Raw genomic sequence first — 18,937 nt, 5'->3', positions numbered from 1 at the left:
TAGGAGGAAAACCACCGGAGAACAGTGCCTCCCACTCCCAACCCCTCCAGCCGGCGCAGAAGAATACCATGGTCGATGGTATCGAAAGCCGCTGAGAGGTCAAGAAGCACCAGGACAGAGGATAAACCCCAGTCCCAGGCCCACCAGAGATCATCCATCAACGCGACCAAAGCAGTTTCCGTGCTGTAACTGGGTCTGAAACCCAACTGCTGAGGACCTAGATAATCGGCTTCTTCCAAGGACCGCTGGAGCTGGAGCGCTACCACCTTCACGACAACCTTCCCCATAAAGGGAAGGTTGGAGACTGGACGATAGTTATTAAGTACGGCTGGGTCCAGGGAAGGCTTCTTGAGGAGGGAGCGCACAAGTGCCTCCTTATAAGGAGCCGGAAAGGACCCCCTCCCCAAGGAGGTGTTGACAATCTCCTGGACCCAGCTCCGTGTCACCTCCCTGCTGGCTGAAACCAGCCAGGAGGGACACGGATCCAGTAAACAGCTGGCGGAACTCACAGTTCCAATGGCCTTGTTCACTTCATCAGGTGTCACCAGATCAAACTCTTCCCAGACAGATGGACAAGTACGGGCCCCAGTCACCTTGACTGACTCATTGTCAGTCGTCTCTTTCCCGGAGCTCTCCCCCCAACCTCCTGCCGTAGCAGCTCCAGAACCTCATCGCCTCCTCACAGGCAGGAGCCCATTTCAAAACAGTGCTGGAGCCAGAGGAACCGAGCCAGTCTTTCTCCATGGTCTTAGGCGACCCCTGTGAAATGGTTGTTTGACCCCCAAAGTTGAGAACCACTGTATTAAGGCTTTATAAAGCGGCACTACTATTTCACATGATCTTGATTCTATCCCTGTTAATCAACCTAAGATTATGTTACCTTTTTTAGCTCTGCCGCATATTCTTGGCTCATATTTAAGTGATTGTCTACTAGGATTATAGGATCTCTCTCTTAGTTACTGCTATTAAGCCATGTTTTACCTAATCTATACATGTATATTTGAGTTTTCTTGCCTAAGCATAAAAGTTATAATTTTTTCTTATTTTTCATTTTTTTAAGATAGGGCTCAGCAGTGTTCCCTCTAATTTTTTTTTGGGGGGACGGAAAAGTATAGTGTCTGAGCGGCAGTCCCTTTGGGACTGGGCAGCACAAAAATAATAAATAAATAAATAAACAAAAAAACAAAAAAACAAATAAATAAAAACCCCACCCTGTTTTGCCTCAGAGAATTTCAAAATAAAATACTGTACTGTGTGTCTGTAACAGTGAGCTCATAATAGGGCAACTCTATCAATATCAAAATGCCACTTAAATAGTTGAGCTAGTTTCAAACTAGATTTTGATTTTCTTTCTTTCTTCCTTACTCCCATTCTTTTTCTTTCTCTTTTCCTTCCTCTCTTTTTTCTATCTGTTTCTCTCTCTTCCTCTCTTCCTCTCTCTCTCCTTCCCTCTCACTCTTTCCCTCTTGGCTTCTGGACAGGTTTGGAAAACTCTGAGTTGATGATGATTTTTAAGTGAGCGATTGCTCACTGCTCAGTTTAGAGGGAACTATGGGGCTCAGTATTCAAACCAGTCAAGATCTATCTGGATCTTGAGCCTAGTGTTGTCTATTCCTGCCAGTCTATTGTCATCTACAAATTTGATGAGTTTCCCTTTTATTCACAAATTCATACAGTATTCATGCAATATTCATACATTTATACAATACATATAAAATTTTTATATATTTTTGCTGTAGAAAATTTTAAAAAGTCTTTATAGCAAAGCCAACAGCATTTCTGAAGATAACAGGCTGGAAGATAGTCTTCAATATAAAAATTATATAAACAGTTCAGAAACATTTTGTGCCCTTTTATTCATAAAGTATATCTTGTTCTGATCTTTTGTTTTGTTTTCTTGTGGAAGAAAAGAGATTCTTGAAATCAAGATTACTTTTCATCTTTGAAGTTCTTTGCTACACAAAATAAAAAGACAATGTAGTGTATCTTGTTCCTCTGGAGAATCTCTAATTCAAGTAATTCAAAACTCGGCAGTAAGATATTTCAATGTAATGAAGATTTACTTTTTGTTTTCATTCATCTCTGATTGATTACCTGAACATGAACACTGAAGCAATTTCCATTCCTGTTGAAATTGCGCTCTTAATTCTTTCATTCCTTCTACATTCTCCTGTAAATCTGGTGCAAAGTTCCCAAAGGTGGGTATAAAGTCACCTGTTAAGATGTTGGCTATATCCTGCATTATTTTTTCTTCAGTATCCTTTAAAAATAAAGTAGAACACTTGCGTAAACGTGTACTTATCTCAAAAAAAAAAGAAATAACATTTTATTGCTTGTAGTTTCATTTCTGAGAATTTGTACTCTATTGAATGGATGTATTGAATCATTGGACTAAGCCATAATAGAAGTTTGCTTGGTTTTGGTTTAGTGAATCGTATTACCAGACTTCTGCATTTGGTAAACTTGGGTTTATAGCTTGGCATATTCTCCAAATCCAAACAAATCGGATTTATTTGGTAAGACATAATGAAACACATCACGCTTAGTGCAATGCGGGAATATACAGTATCCAATAAGGAGTCAGTTATCTTAAATACTATAAATCGGGCTTCCTCAACTGGGAAGTGGAACTCCTGAGAAATCTCTCAGCGATTTGTGAGGTGGGACTTCTTACATAAGTGTCTATCTGTAGAGTCCCAATTGAGTTTTTTTCCCCCAAAAGGCAACTGTACTTCGTTTTTCCCTTGAAAATGTTTGTTTTATCATCCAAGAAGCTTCTCGCTTTCTATGAAGAAGCTTCCTAGATGAGAAGCAAAGATTTTGTATGCATACGTGTAATCAGGATAGGCCAGAGGTCTTCAAACTTGGCAACTTTAAGACTTATGGACTTCAACTCCCAGAATTCTCCAGCCAGCTGCTGGCTGGAGAATTCTGGGAGTTAAAGTCCGTAAGTCTTAAAGTTGCCAAGTTTGATGACCCCTGGGCTAGAGCAATGAAACAGAAGCACTATCAAAATCTTGCTCAGTTTCCCCTACTTTCTTTATCTGGGTAGGATAGTTACAAGTTTTCCCAAAGTGGAATGGACTTTGACAATGGTGTCTTGTCAAAAATTGCTCCGACTTTTGTTCCTTGCTTTGCCTGCACCAGCTAGGTCTCACAATGGAAAGCTGTAATGTTGTAAAGTTTGATAACCCCTGGTGATAAATATATTAAAATTGAATTATTAATAAGAAGCTTCATATTTGTTTTCCGCTAAATTCTAATCACAATGAAATCATTCATTGTATTTGGGACGGATGTTGTTTCACATACTGGTATGTTCATGATCCAGGCACAGGAACATAGATAAACAGAGAAGCAAAGCTGAGCAATTCTTCAGGTTGAATCTCAAAAACGTGTTTGGAACACAGACACAAACTATTGTCTGAACCACTTTAAAGAAAACACATCTTTTCTTTGAATTTTTCAGTTACCTTTCACTCCGTTAGAACCAAAATTGAAATGCCACAGCACTTTACTAAATTTTTCATGTATTTGCTTTAGGAAAACAAGAAAATCTGAAACTATAGATGGTTTTAGAAGGAATTAATGGATCCTTTATTCTAAAAAAACAAGCTATTTTCTTGCAAAACCACTTACCTGTATCACAGCGAGAATCTGACATTCTGCTAATCCTTGTAGTAAGCTAATAAGCAAGGAAATTCTATTTTTGCCAAGGTTCTGGTTTGGTCCAATAATTACAATGGTTAAATTAGGCTGATAGCTGTATGCAACTGGAAGAATAAATCCAAAGGTAGCAGAGAAGAAGTTGTTGGTTTTAGGATCCTTGCAAAAATGAACAAAAAATCAAAATATTTAAGTTTTATTTGGTAACAAATGTTGGCATATTAAAATTATCCAAAACTAAATTTCTTAATTTCTCAATATAGAAACTATATTTACACATTACTTATGTAAAGGGATAAAAAAACAAACAGATCTATTGAGCCATGACACTAACATGCAATTCTTTCCAGCCCAAGCATATGAATGCTCAGAATCTTGATGTTTACTTTCCTCTATGTGGAGTGATGTATTGATGGGAAGCTGTTCACATTCTGCTGACTGTGATTTCACCAAAAGAGGTGTTTGGAAATTTTTTTCGGGGGGGGGGGGATTGGGAGGGGATTTAGCTTACTGCTTTAAACACTGGAGGCTTCCTAGATTCAAGTTATGTGCATTCATATTGTAAAAATTCCCCCAAAATTATGCTGCTGAAATTTGGCCATTTTGCTGCTGAATTTCATTAGTAAAGACTTGGAAGTGGGTTTTTTTAAAATTTGTTCTGGTCTCTGGTCTCTGACTGTAATAAACAGTATAGGTTGAATGAATGAACAAACTGTTGCTCCTGCAACCCAGAGTGATCAAATAAATTAATTCTTTATGTGTGATTAATATAATCAGACTTACCTGATTCAGATGTCGTTTTAAAAAACTTTCATATTTTTCACCTTTTTGCCCCCAAAAAAGAGGTTGGAAATGTCAGTGTGTCGTATACACCGAATACAGCCATTTTTGGCCTCCCGAAGCCCCGTTTGCTAAAAATGGGCCTGTTTTTCCGCAAAAGTGGGCTGTGCAGAGGGTTTGGGAAGCCTGCAGAATGCTCCTAGGGGGTGGAGAAAGGCAAAAGCACCCATTTTTGCAAAAGGAATGGGTGAAAATGGGCCATTTTTTTGCAAAAAATTGAGTTTTTGCCTTCCCCCACACCCTAAGTGCACAAACCCTCTGCATGCCTTGTTTTTGCAAGAAAGGGTGAAAAATGGGCCTTTTTGCAAAAACAGGTGTTTTTGCCTTCTAATTACCCCATCTAGCATGACTGGAGAAGGAATTCTGGGAGCTGAAGTCCACAAGTCTTAAAGCTGTCAAATTTGAAGTTTGTAAAAAATGTACATGGTTGTAAAAAGTGTACATGGTTGTAAAAAAATATTCTGCTACACTGGTATTTTATTAAATAATATATTACTACACCATTTGGTTCAGAATACTTTTTTCCTTGTTTTCCTCCTCTAAAATCTAGGTATGTCTTATGCTCTGGTGCGTCTTATATGCCAAAAAAGTGGAAGTCAGTTGTGGGAAAAACCATCTATTTTACAATTGTGACTTTCCTCAGTCCTTTCTAATTCATGTAGGGGAGGCAAGGGTTAATGATTGTGCTAAAGTTTCTAAGTTTCTAAAAACGTTGTGCCAATTTCTTCCAGGTAGCAGTTCTTCAATTTTTCCCAGATATATTTATAGCATTTGCTATAACCCTGATTGATTGGTTGTAAAATTTATGGCCCACCCATATGCCGCCCTGAGTCTTCGGAGAGGGGCGGCATACAAATCTAAGTAATAAATAAATAAATAAATAAACTTTAGCATGACTCTAGGTAGCAATCTGTACATTTCCAGCAGGCAGAATTCTCAGTTGGATGACAATATTCAAATATTTGCATGCCATCCACATTCTAAGATCAGTGAAAATTGCTGAATATATAGTTCAACTCAAAATTTATATCCTTGCATTCTCACTAAATCATACTTGGGTGATTAAAAAAAATACAATAAACTTACTTCTTTCCAGTTGAGAGAGACATTGTGTTTGGTGTTAACTTGTTCAGAACGTTTACGACAGATATTGATCAAGAGGACTTTGCTGTAAAATATTTTTAAAAATAGGTCCTATAAATATTATCTCTCTAAAATAGTTGCCACCCTGGTAATAATAAAGCAAATACATATATCCAGGAAATATACAAGTAAAGAACTGTTATAATCAAATGCATGTTTTAGATGTAAAATTATTCCAATAAAAAAATTCAAAGTTCCATTTTTTTCTTACAAAGCCCCACTGACCTTAGCAAAATTTCATGTTTGGAACCAACTGCACAACTATAAATAAACTGGTTGAAATATTGATACTTACTCATCATCCAACTCAATTTTCATGTCCATGTCACCAACAAATACACACAGGACTCTGCACAACAAAATATTTCAAGATCTGTTATGTATATATATAATAATTATTTCTTTATCTTTACCTTTATTATTTTTTATAAATAACTGAATATGGCAAATTTACCAAATACATCTTCCTCTTTCTTTTTCTTGCAATAACAATCCTGTGAGATATGCTGGACTGAAAGAGACTGACCTGTGATTAGACTAGCCTATTACCAGTAGTGAAAACTTTATGATAAATAGCTTAGTCTATGTAAGGTAATCTGATATAATGGACTACATAAAAGAAAACTGGCCTAGTTGACAGTCCAGCAAAATTAACCATATATAGTCAACTACCATTGTAATTGCACTATAAATAACAACTTCTGAGAATTCACTGAAGGAACTGGTAATCTAAACCTATAAATTAAGAGCTCTTTTATAATTCTATATGTATAATTCTGACAATATGGTAACTACAAAATTTAAGGATTATAGCATATATGGCAAATGTTTCCTAATACATAAATTAATATTATGCATCATGAACAAAGTCTAATTTATTTCTAGCAAAGTAATATAGACTGCTCAAAAAATAAAGGGAGCACTTAGAAAACATAATATAATTTCAAGTAAATCAAACTTCTGTGAAATCCAATTGTCCACTTAGGAAGCAACACTGATTTCTAATCCATTTCACATACTGTTGTGAAAATGGAATAGTTGTGCAAATGAAATATTAAATGAGCATATTTCATTCATTCAGATCTAGGATGTGTTTTTTGAGTGTTCCCTTTATTTTTTTGAGCAGCATATTTTGTATTAATTCAGTAGCAACAAATCTCTGTTTTTCACCACAGCACACCCATCAGCTAGGTATACCTACTTATTCCTTTTCTACCATAACTATGTAGTCTTTGTATCATTGTTATCATGTAAAATACATTAATAGTATTCTTAAAATGGATCAAATTGCATATAGTGCAATTATGAACAAGTCATTCAGAAGTACATCCCATTGGGTTAAATAGTTTATTCATATAGAAATGAGTACTGTTCATTTTGCATATAAAGTGCATATGTATACAAATAGTCCAGGTTATGACAGATGCATTTCTTTTCAAAATCTGTCAAGAATTTTCCCAGGTCCCTAAATAATAGACAATGTTAAGAACTGAAAGCATTAGCCAAAAATGGTTCAACGTTTAGAATCTGAAAAGGTATTGATAAAAGAGAATATCTGTAGCTCTGTGGCAGGGTTCATATTGCGACATGCCCTCCTGCGAATTCACTTCCACGCATGCTCAGAAAGTGGTCTCAACCTGAAACACAGCTGAGGAACTTTATTAGTATTAACCTGGGGGGCGGTCAGGAGGGGTTTTTTTTCAAATCAGAGGATGAGAAGCCATCCATACAGTGAAAAAAAGAATCACCAAAAATTCTGAAAAAAGATGAGGGCACAGACGCCATCTTCACGTCTCCAGCGGGTCGCTAATGGCTCGGATGATCTGGCCCGAACTGGGAGGAACCCACCCCTCCTCTTTGGGTTCCCTGGTGCTCTCTGAGTTTGGTGGTTTTCTTGGAGAGGTTTCATTGGCAAACTAGCTAAAATCTATTTGGTAATGAAAAGTCTGCAAGAAAACCACTACGTTTATTTATTTATTTACTTATTCAGGTTTTTTATGCCGCCCTTCTCCTTAGACTCAGGGCGGCTTGCAACATGTTAGCAATAGCACTTTTTAACAGAGCCAGCATATTGCCCAAACAGTCCGGATCCTCATTTTACCCACCTCGGAAGGATGGAAGGCTGAGTCAACCTTGAGCCGGTGATGAGATTTGAACCGCTGACCTTCAGATCTACAGTCAGCTTCAGTGGCCTGCAGTGCAGCACTCCACCTGCTGTGCCACCCCGGCTCTATAGTTCAGAGAACACCAAAGATCCCACTGAAAAAACTATGCTTGGTTACAAAAGATGGCTAATTAAAGTTAGTATGACTCCTAAAAATATTAATACTTTTTTTCAGGATCATGTAGATGGTTAAAAAAAAATCAACTATTTCAATGAACAATAAAGAGGTGTGCTTTCTGTGACATTCAAAGTGTGTCTTTGAATCATTTTTGAATAATAATTTAGTACATTGTCCTTTAAATACAAAACTGTGCAAGAAAGTATTAGGCACAACATTCTTATACCTACTTTGGTACCTTCCAGTTTCTACAATGTGCTATCGCAATGGCAGAAGAAAGTGAAGGTGTAGATGAAACTGCAAGCCCATTGATCACCTAAATAACATGATAATAATTAAAATGTTACTATTTTATTTAATATTACTTGCAGACAAGATTATGTATATCTGTATTGTATGTGACTGTCAAGATTGGTATAGTTATAAGAACAAATAAAGTCTCTGCAAATACTGTAAAATTAATATCAAAACAAAATATTTGGACATTTAAAAGAATATACGTTATCAAGTCTGGATATGTTCCTATTCTGCCACAAAAGGAATAACTTGGCCATTATTACATCTAGAGAAGGATATCTACGAGATCGTCTTCTGCCGCATGAATCCCAGCGACCGGTTAGGTCCCACAGAGTGGGCCTTCTCCGGGTCCCGTCAACAAAACAATGTCGTTTGGCGGGGCCCAGGGGAAAAGCCTTCTCTGTGGCTGCCCCGGCCCTCTGGAACCAACTCCCCCCGGAGATTAGAACTGCCCCCACCCTCCTTGCCTTTCGTAAGCTCCTTAAAACCAACCTCTGCCGTCAGGCATGGGGGAACTGAGATATTCTTTCCCCCTAGGCCTTTACATGCGGATGATTCCCAGTTATATATCTCCACCCCATGTCAATTCAGTGAAGCAGTGGATATGATGTTCCAGTGCCTTCAGGCTGTGAGGGTCTGGATGGAAGTTATCAGGCTCAGACTCAACCCAGACAAGACCGAATGGCTGTGAATATTGCCTCCTGAAAACTATGTCCATCCTTGGCTCTTGGGTGGGGGAGAAGTTGTCCCACTCAGAAAGGATTTGAAATTTGGGTGTCCTCCTAGATTCACAGCTAAAACTAGACCAACATTTGACAGCTGTAGTTAGAGAGACCTTTGCACAAGTGCGTCTTATGCACCAACTATGACCCTACTTGGATCGAGAGGCAGTCCTCACAGTCAATCATGCCCTTGTCGCCTCCTGATTAGATTATTGCAACAAATTCTACATGGGGCTGCCCTCGAAGATTGCTCAGAGATTACAACTGGTCCAGAATGCAGCTACGTGAGCTGTCGTGGGTACACCTAGTACACCCACATTACACCAATTCTCCACAAGTTGCACTGCTTCCATATTGGTCTACAGGCGCAATTCAAGGTGTTGGTCATTATCTTTAAAGCCCTACATGGCGTAGGGCCAGGTTATCTTTGAGACCGCCTCTGCCACTCAACTCCCAGTGACCGATGAGATCCCACAGGGTTGGTGTCCTCCAGGTCCCGTCAGCTAAACAGTGTTGACTGGTGGGCCGATGAGGGTCTTCTCTGTGGCTGCCCTGGATCTCTGGAACCAGTTACCTCCAGAGGTCAGGACTGCCCCTCACCCTATTGGCCTTTCAAAAAGCTATTAAGGCCTGGCTTTTGCGGCAGGCCTGGGGCTGTTGATCTTGTGGCTGTAATCGGTGAGATCCAGCCATGGTTTTAAATTGGTTTAATGTTTTGGATATTTTAAATATTTTATTCTGCTGTTAAGCTGCCTGGAGTCCTTTGGGAGTTAGGTGGCATGTAATTTAATAAAGGGAAGGAAGGAAGGAAGGAAGGAAGGAAGGAAGGAAGGAAGGAAGGAAGGAAGGAAGGAAGAAAGAAAGAAAAAAGGAAAGAAAGAAAATATTTTGATATGGAGCAAATAGAAAGAAACTTAGGTTTCCCCAAGTATAAAAAGAAGGACTCCAATTCTAAAAACCATGTTGCTAGCACAAAGAAATGTGATTAACTAATTAGCTAAAAACTAATAACTTGGCAGTACCTCTCTACTATTCATTTGTGCATATTAGATGTGCAGATAATTATTGTCATTTAATTTACAAAGGTACAGTGGTACTTCTACCTAAGAGTGCCTCTACTTACAAACTTTTGCCTCTTCTCAAGAACCATTTTCCACTTACAAACCCGAGCCTCCGAAACTGTAACCGGAAAAGGCAGGCAGAAGCCTCTGTGAGGCCTCTGCAGGAATCTCCTGGGAGGAAATGGGGCCATAAAAGGTGGGGAGGAGCCTCCATGGGCCCTCTCTAGCAATCTCCTGGGAGGAAACAGGGACTCCACCCTCCCTGTGGTTTCCCCAATCACACACATGAATTGCTTTTACATTGATTCCTATGGGCAAAATTGCTTCTTATTACAAACTTTTCTACTTATGAACCTGGTCATGGAGAGTAGAGGTACCCACTGTATTAGAATAGACTTAGGTGGCTTGAAGTTGTTTTAACTTTTATCCTAGCAAAGATTATGCATGAATAAATGGTCTACTTTGGAATGGAGATGGACTACATCCCATCTAGGCCTTTTCAAACTCTTACATGATTTTTGTATACAAGTCATAATGCCAGAGGTATACAGTAACAGGAAGGTCGAGGCAAATAATGAAATACATATCATGATGTGACAATTATTATTTAAATATTTTATATAATATTTTTATAAAGTTATTAAGTGAGTTCCATGCATCAACTATTCGGTTACTAAAGTCGTATTTCCTGCAGTTGAGTTTAGAGTGGTTTACTTTAAGTTTGTATCTGTTGTGTGCTCGTGTGTTGTTGTAGTTGAAGCTGAAGTAGTCATTGATATCTTGTTCCCCCCCCCAAATCAATCAAGTTACTTTTTTTAAAAAAACAGCATAACTGAGAATCTCTGACCTTCCTGCCAATCAGCTTGAAGCTCTGTTGGGAGAATTGGCACTAGACTTATGGTTGGGGATCACCACAACATCAGGAACTGTATTAAGGGGTCATGGCATTAGAAAGGTTGAGAACCACTGATGTAATACAACTAATGAAGCTTCCAGGATAGGAAGCAAAGGGTCTTGTTTTTCCTTCAAAAATAAAAACCACTTTTGATATACTGTAACCATAGTTCCCTCTAAGCTGAGCAGTGAGCAATCGCTCACTTAAAAATCATCATCAACTCAGAGTTTTCCAAACCTGCCCAGAAGCCGAGAGGGAAAGAGTGAGAGGGAAAGAGAGAGAGAGGAAGAGAGGAAGAGAGAGAAACAGATAGAAAAAAGAGAGGAAGGAAAAGAGAAAGAAAAAGAATGGGAGTAAGGAAGAGAGAAAGAAAATCAAAATCTAGTTTGAAACTAGCTCAACTATTTAAGTGGCATTTTGATATTGATAGAGTTGCCCTATTATGAGCTCACTATTATAGACACACAGTACAGTATTTTATTTTGAAATTCTCTGAGGCAAAACAGGGTGGGTTTTTTATTTATTTATTTATTTGTTTGTTTGCTTGCTTGCTTGCTTGCTTGCTTGCATGCTTGCTTGCTTGCTTGCTTATTCATTCATTCATTCATTCATTCATTCATTCATTCATTCATTCATTCATTCATTCATTCATTTATGTGCCGCCCAGTCCCGAAGGGACTGCCGCTCAGATACTATACTTTTCCGCCCCCCCCCCCCCCCCAAAAAAAAAATTAGAGGGAACACTGACCGTAACTATAACTTGGATATCTGAGAATCTTCATAGACAATTTAGGGCATAGCTTCAATTTAAGAACAACTTCCCTTTAGGAATGGCTGTGAGGTTATAAAATATAATCCTCCTCAACTAGAAAAAAATATGCCATTTTGAATCAACCCAGCTTTCCAAATGATTAACATTACCTCCTTTTTAATGATTTTGTTAAGGACAGCCAGCATGTTCAGGAGTGAGTTTAGAGCTTCTTCTTTCATATTTTTCACATCAAATGCACTGTGAAATACATATATTTGAATGATGGTTATACACCAGAACATTCGGAACAACTGTAATGCTTGAACAACATGCTGAGTTAAGAATTTATTACTTCTTAATGGACATATAAATGTTGCCCACATTATAAATTACTCTGCGTATTGTACACTAAAAGTGTTGTCTCTATTATTCAGGAGGAATCTTATGTTAACTACAACATCAATTAACCCCAGCAATTTCTTCTTGGGACATATAAAAACCCAGCTGCTGTGGCCTAGGGGTGGAGCTCTTGCCTCACAATCAGGAGGTTGTGAGTTAAATCCTAAATGGAGGCAGATAAAGGGTCTCCGGCTTGGGCAGGGAGTTGGACTAGGTCAGGGGTTGGCAAAGTTGGCTCTTCTATGACATGTGGACTTCAACTCCCAGAATTCCTTGAGCTAGCATGATTGGATCAGAAATTCTGGGAGTTGAAGTCCACATGTCATAGAAGAGCCAACTTTGCTTACCTCTGGACAATGACCTGCAAGGCCCCTTCCAACTGTGTTAATCTGTTAATTTAAATATAGAAGGACTTTTGTATTCTGGATTAAACAGATTATCACTCTGGGGAGGGTGGGTTGTCATCAGGTTTTTTTAATATGGGGAATTTTTAAATGTTATAAAGTGCCTGGAAACACCTCTGTGTGAGTTTGGCTGCCTTATAATTTTGAAAAATAAACAAATAATCACAGGCCACTTCTACTTGATCTTCTACAGGTAATCCTTGACTTGCTACCACTATGGGGCCCGAAATTTATGTCTCTGAGGGAAACATTTGTTGAGTTTTGTCTCATTTTGCAATCTTTCTTCCCACAGTTGTTAAGATAATAATTGCAGTTGTTCAGTTAACAATACTGTTGTTAAGTGAATCTGGCTTCCCTGTTGACTTTGCTTGTCAGAAAGTCACAAAAACTGATTACAGGATCTCAGGACACTGTCATAAATATGAAGCAGTTGTCAAGCTTCTAAATTTTGATCACATGATCATGGGGATGCTGCAAGTGTGAGAAATGGTCACAACTCACTTATTTTTCGGTGCCATTGTAACTTTGAGCAGTCACTAAATGAACTGTTGTAAGTAAAGGACTTCCTGTACTTTACACTGGCAAGCTTTTGCCACCAATCCTTCTAACTGGAGAGGCTGAACTTTGTTTTTCATTGAAAGCTGAATATTAAAGATTTGGTTGTATCATGACAGACCCTGTTTTGAGCTGATGAACAGTGTGGCTAACCTGAGAGTAGTTTTGAACTCTTTCCCATCCAGGCCCTTTGGAATGTGAACAGTTGGCGGGAGCAGGTGTGCACCACACTCATCTACAGCGGCTGCTGTTCTAATAGAAGGTTTCAAAGACAAAATGCTTTTCATATGCGTCTCCAAAAACCTATCTGTTTTGATGACTTCATTGACATCTCCCTTTCCAACTTCTTCAAGACTTTGGAGTTCCACATTGGTTTGTGTAAGTTCAGCTTTCTCTGCTCCACAGGGTATAATACCGAGGTCTTGCACTGGAGTTACACCTGGAAATGACAACAGAACACAGCCCATCTCCACAGTGAAGACAAATTATGCTTGTTTTCCTCAAACCAGTGGCCTTCAGATCTGTTGGGATTACAAGCCTCAAAATCCAATTTATGGAAAGTTGATTCTGCTAGTTATACTTGGGGATTGGGGATTGCCACATTTTCAAATATCTGTTCAGATTTCTGGGGGAAACAACACATTTAGCTCAAAAATTATTCGTTTAGTTCAAAATTTTAGCATTGTTTTTTAATAGAAAATGGACAGTTTTTACATTTTTGTTGCCTAGTATATAATATGGAATAATCCCCTTATTGTTGGAGCTATGTAAAAGTCAGATAGATGGGTTGCACCTACATTGAAAATGTGTTGGTAGAAATGTTTCAAGTTAGAGGGATCACAGTACTTGATTAAAGCAGCTTGGATTTTCCCAACTGCTACAAGAAAGATGATGTAGTTCCATTAATGCAGGAGGGTCAAACTCACGTAGTCACAGCAGTGTCACTAGACCAATAGGGACTTTTTCCCCCTTTGTAAACTGAGCGCTGGCATGGCCAGAGTGTAATACATCTTGTGGGCAGGAGGTTTGACAGCCCTGCATTAATGAATCAAAGCATCATGTCCTTGTTGTAACTCCCTGTGCTTATTCTCCCACATTCTGAAAAAACACTTCTTTGGTTGATATTTTTAAGTATACACTCTTTAAGTATATATTTAATATGCAGCATATTTTTAAATACACCCATACTCTTTTAAATTAATTCAATTCCAGTTATTTCAACTACATATACTGTTGTAATTATTCAAGCTAAATTTGCCACTGACATCCTTTATATGGTCAATCTTTCTTTTGACAATTCAGAAAGAAGAAGAAAGAACTTTAGGGCAAGTTAGAAACATAGAAACATAGAAGACTGACGGCAGAAAAAGACCCCATGGTCCATCTAATCTGCCCTTATACTATTTCCTGTATTTTATCTTACAATGGATATATGTTTATCCCAGGCATGTTTAAATTCAGTTACTGTGGATTTACCAACCACGTCTGCTGGAAGTTTGTTCCAAGGATCTACTACTCTTTCAGTGAAATAATAATTTCTCACGTTGCTTTTGATCTTTCCCCCAACTAACTTCAGATTGTGTCCCCTTGTTCTTGTGTTCACTTTCCTATTAAAAACACTTCCCTCCTGAACCTTATTTAACCCTTTAACATATTAAATGTTTCGATCATGTCCCCCCTTTTCCTTCTGTCCTCCAGACTATACAGATTGAGTTCGTTAAGTCTTTCCTGATAGGTTTTATGCTTAAGACCTTCCACCATTCTTGTAGCCCGTCTTTTGACCCGTTCAATTTTGTCAATAACTTTTTGTAGGTGAGGTCTCCAGAACTGAACACAGTACTCCAAATGTGGTCTCACCAGCGCTCTATAAGGGGATCACGATCTCCCTCTTCCTGCTTGTTATACCTCTAGCTATGCAGCCAAGCATCCTACTTGCTTTTCCTACCGCCCAACCACACCGCTCACCCATTTTGAGACTATCAGAAATCACTACCCCTAAATCCTTCTCTTCTGAAGTTTTTGCTAACACAGAACTGCCAATGCAATACTCAGATTGAGGATTCCTTTTCCCCAAGTAAAGTTGTTAATTTATATTGACTAAATTAATTTAGTCAATATATTGTCAATTTATGTGAATTTACCTAGCAATGTTAAAATCTAGCCAATCTAGTTTCTACCGTAATATTCCTTCTAAATTGAAATAGGAATTTGATAACTTATTCTACTTAAGGATCTGGTTTAAACTTGATGAGTGAGATTTCTGTGAATTAAGAAAAGGATAGATAGTAAACTAAATCCAGAAATGTTTTAATACTTTCCATAATCTGCAGCAATATATAAAAATATTTTTCCATCTAGCTAGCTGATGAGGCCAGAAGAAGGCCGAAATAAATCTATCCTAGTCTCCCTTAATTTTCAAATTTCAGCAAAAACATGTGACACACACATATATATATATACAGTATATGGGAATTTCTGCCATTACCTTCATATGTCAAACACTTCCAATATGGTTTATGTGCAGTTCTCACATTCTCAATTGATTCCCTTGCACTAAAAAAGATCAAATGGGATGCATATTCTTTGAATATATATTTTATTTATTTTATTTATTATTTATTATTTAGATTTGTATGCCGCCCCTCTCCGCAGACCTCTATATTTTTAAATATAATAATCTGTATAAGTGTTATTTGCAATGATACATGGCAGAAAAACCTGAGGCTATGGTATCTAAAATAAACTTAAAATTATGAAAGCAAAATAAAGTACATATATCAATATTCACAATCTCATCTGGTTGAATATGATATTTTTCTACCATTCTTTGTAATTCCCAGGATTTTATAATATGTAGACACTTCAAAAATAAATCTACCTCTTTTGTTGAAAAAAAATATTTCATATAAGACCGTGATGGTGAACCTATGGCGCGGGGAGCTATATCTGAGGACACACCAGACTGCTAGGTTTCAGCTCCAGAGCGCATGCGCCCGCTGGTCAGCTGATTTTTGGTCTTAGGAGAGGTAGTTTCGCCCTCCTGGCTTCAGGAAAGCTTCGCTGAAACCCCAGAAACAAAAAACAAAAAGAAGGGGAGGGGGCGAGAAGGGCTCTGTGAGGGAGGGGGAGCGCTGAAACTAAATTGCCACCTTTTTTTCAGCTGCAGCCAAAAAGGGGGTTAAAAAGAAGGGGAGGGGGCGAGGAGGGCTCTGTGAGGGAGGGGGAGCGTTGAAGCTAAATTGCCACCTTTTTTCAACTGCAGCCAAAAAGGGGGTTAAAAAGAAGGGGAGGGGCCTGGGGAGGGCGAAAACAGCTTCCCCCCCCCAGGCCCTCTGGAGATCAGAAACGGCCTGTTTCCCAACTTCTGGTGGGCCCAATAAGCTCATGTTTCACCCTCCCCAGGCTCCAAAGGCTTCCCCAGAGCCGGAGGGTGGGTAAAAACACACTCCTCCATCCCCCCAGAGGCTCTCTGGAAGCCAAAAATACCCTCCTAGAGCCTCCTGGCCAACACACACATGCATGCTGGAGCTGGGCTAGGGCAAGAGCTCACCTGCCAGCAGATATGGCTCCACGTGTCACCTATGGCACCCGTGCCATAGGATCGCCACCCCGGCCAAAACTTTATGTCATTTATCAAGAGAGAGAGTGAAAGTCAGTAGAAATTCCCATTCTTTAGAGCAACATTTCTATATGAGCTTCTGTCTTGGTCACCCAAATTTTAAAGCACGCCAGTTGGGGAAATACTGGAAAATGAAGCAACAAATCTTCAAGCTGTCAAGATTGAGAAACACTGGTTTGAAGTTATGGTGCCCCATATGAAATCTTCAAATTAAAATAAATATATAACCTATCCATGTCATAATTGTATACCATTGTTCAACAGATTCCTCACTGAGCAATGATTTTTTGGATGGAACAATACAACACAGTTTATAGGCCAAGCACCAAAAGAACAGGTACACGAAATGTACATCCAATCTCTCCTCTCTAAAAACTTCACGGATGTGTCTGCTACAAGTCAACCTACATAAAACGGTTAGAAGGTGCATTTAAATGCAGGGCTTGGATAGACAGTAAAACCTAATTGTATGCTGGACTTTGCACTTTTGCCAATAGAGGAATCCTATGTACAGACATGCACACAGAGAAATTTTAAAAAGTTCAGATGGTAGTTTCAATTGTATGATCACCATTTTGGCTTTTTTCTTTTTTGACAATGCCTTAATGGAAATAATTTTGTAAGATTGTCCCATCCACAGTCTTCTTTAGAACTGGCCTTTTGCCAATGCAGTTCTATCTTTTTAGTTATTACATGCCTACACACATGAACATTGTCATACATGTACCTCAAACATGGCATCATTTCACCAGACAAAGGAGGTAAAGGATCTCCAAGCAAAGCCTTTAGAGTCATGCAGACTGATTCAGAGAGAGACTGTAAGTGATATCCACCCTAAATAAAAACAGATACAAAATATAAAGGAGCATACAAAATTCCAAGCAAAGATTGTAAGCAAACAACATCATCTGCGTGTTAAATTACAAGAAAATAAACAAGTAGAATTCATAAGCACCAGCTAGTCTCCAAGCATATAATCTTTTCCCCCTTTTTTCTGATTTTGTATTTCAACTTTGGAAATAAATAAAAAATATTAGGAAAAAGGTACCAAAAATTAATAAAATATCATTTCATAAAGAAAGAAGTGATATAATTGTAAGAATTGTATTATCAATATTCCAAACCTCAAATGTATTTATGATCTCTGGAATGGCCTATGGGGCCTCGTTGCCAAGCACACAAAGTAAGGTCACATGCCTGTGAATGGGAAAATGGCCATTGGAACTTCAAATTCAGGTTGTAAGTATTCCTCTGGTAGGCTCACTGGAACTTTAATTGGTTGCTAAGTGATATATCATAAGTCGAGGACTACCTATATTCTTAGGCTAGTGTCAATATGTGAATATTCATAATTCTAGAAAAATTTAAACAGTAACTATAATGAAAAAGTTGATAATATTTATTGAATTGGAAATCCGATTGTAATAGAAACCATACCTCTAAAACTGCACACAACTTTCCATGAGCTAAATTCATTAGAAAATGGGTAAGATGGGAAAAGCATTCTGGAGTTGCTTTCATCTGCCCCTAAAACCAAAACAAACAGGAACGAAGTTGGATTTTTATTTTTTATTTTAAAAAAGGCCTGTTTTCATGGGGAAAAAAGAAAGAAAAACAATATTTAGAAAAGAGCTTACCTCTGGATCGCCTATGCCAGAGTCATATCCAGCAGAAATCAACACAAGTTCTGGATCAAACTACAGTTGAGGGGGAAAAAATCAACACAGCGTTTATATTATAGTACAGTGTTCCCTCAACTTTCACGGGGGATGCGTTCCGAGACCGCCCGCAAAAGTTGAATTTCCGCAAAGTAGAGATGCGGAAGTAAATACTGTACACCATTTTTGGCTATGAACAGTATCACAATCCTTCCCTTAACACTTTAAATCCCTAAATTACAATTTCCCATTCCCTTAGCAACCATTTAGATTATTATTCACCATGTTTATTAATTAAAGTTTATTAACAAAAAATATTTATTAAAGGTGGACAAAAGTTTGGCGATGACATATGATGTCATTGGGTGGGGAAAAACATGGTACAGTATAGGGAAAAACCACGAAGTATTTTTTAATTAATATTTTTGAAAAACCGTGGTATAGACTTTCCGCGAAGTTTGAACCCGCGAAAATCGAGGGAACACTGTATAATGTACACATCTATAAAGATGTTGTGAGTTGTAATTTAACAAGATCTGGAAAGTCACAGGTTCTGCAATAAGCATCCAACTACTTACTTTCTAAAATAAATCAAGATTTGATTTCTGATCTACTGTTTCCCTTTCCAATTTTTCATAAAACCTT

At 38.3% G+C, this 18,937-nt stretch overlaps 1 protein-coding gene across 1 annotated transcript in view; it reads right to left on the bottom strand.

Annotated features, from left to right (window-relative positions):
• Positions 1–1,639: 1,639 nt before the first annotated feature.
• The window catches only part of LOC139168956 (polyamine deacetylase HDAC10-like), a 24,402-nt gene continuing 7,104 nt past the window's right edge, over positions 1,640–18,937 (bottom strand). The window contains exons 2-13 of the mRNA XM_070754734.1: positions 18,272–18,331; positions 18,072–18,161; positions 17,362–17,468; positions 15,501–15,568; positions 13,169–13,454; positions 11,828–11,915; positions 8,162–8,247; positions 5,945–5,998; positions 5,593–5,674; positions 3,640–3,825; positions 2,095–2,260; positions 1,640–1,955 (exon numbers count right to left, since the gene is read on the bottom strand). Coding sequence (XP_070610835.1) covers positions 1,930–1,955; positions 2,095–2,260; positions 3,640–3,825; positions 5,593–5,674; positions 5,945–5,998; positions 8,162–8,247; positions 11,828–11,915; positions 13,169–13,454; positions 15,501–15,568; positions 17,362–17,468; positions 18,072–18,161; positions 18,272–18,331 — 1,299 coding nt within the window. The 3' untranslated portion in view covers positions 1,640–1,929. The remainder of the gene's footprint in view (positions 1,956–2,094; positions 2,261–3,639; positions 3,826–5,592; positions 5,675–5,944; positions 5,999–8,161; positions 8,248–11,827; positions 11,916–13,168; positions 13,455–15,500; positions 15,569–17,361; positions 17,469–18,071; positions 18,162–18,271; positions 18,332–18,937) is intronic.

This window comes from Erythrolamprus reginae, chromosome 6, assembly GCF_031021105.1.
Source record: "Erythrolamprus reginae isolate rEryReg1 chromosome 6, rEryReg1.hap1, whole genome shotgun sequence".
NCBI classification, from domain to species: domain Eukaryota; kingdom Metazoa; phylum Chordata; class Lepidosauria; order Squamata; family Dipsadidae; genus Erythrolamprus; species Erythrolamprus reginae.
Note: the sequence above shows the minus strand (reverse complement) of the source record. Positions and strands in the feature narration are given on the sequence as shown.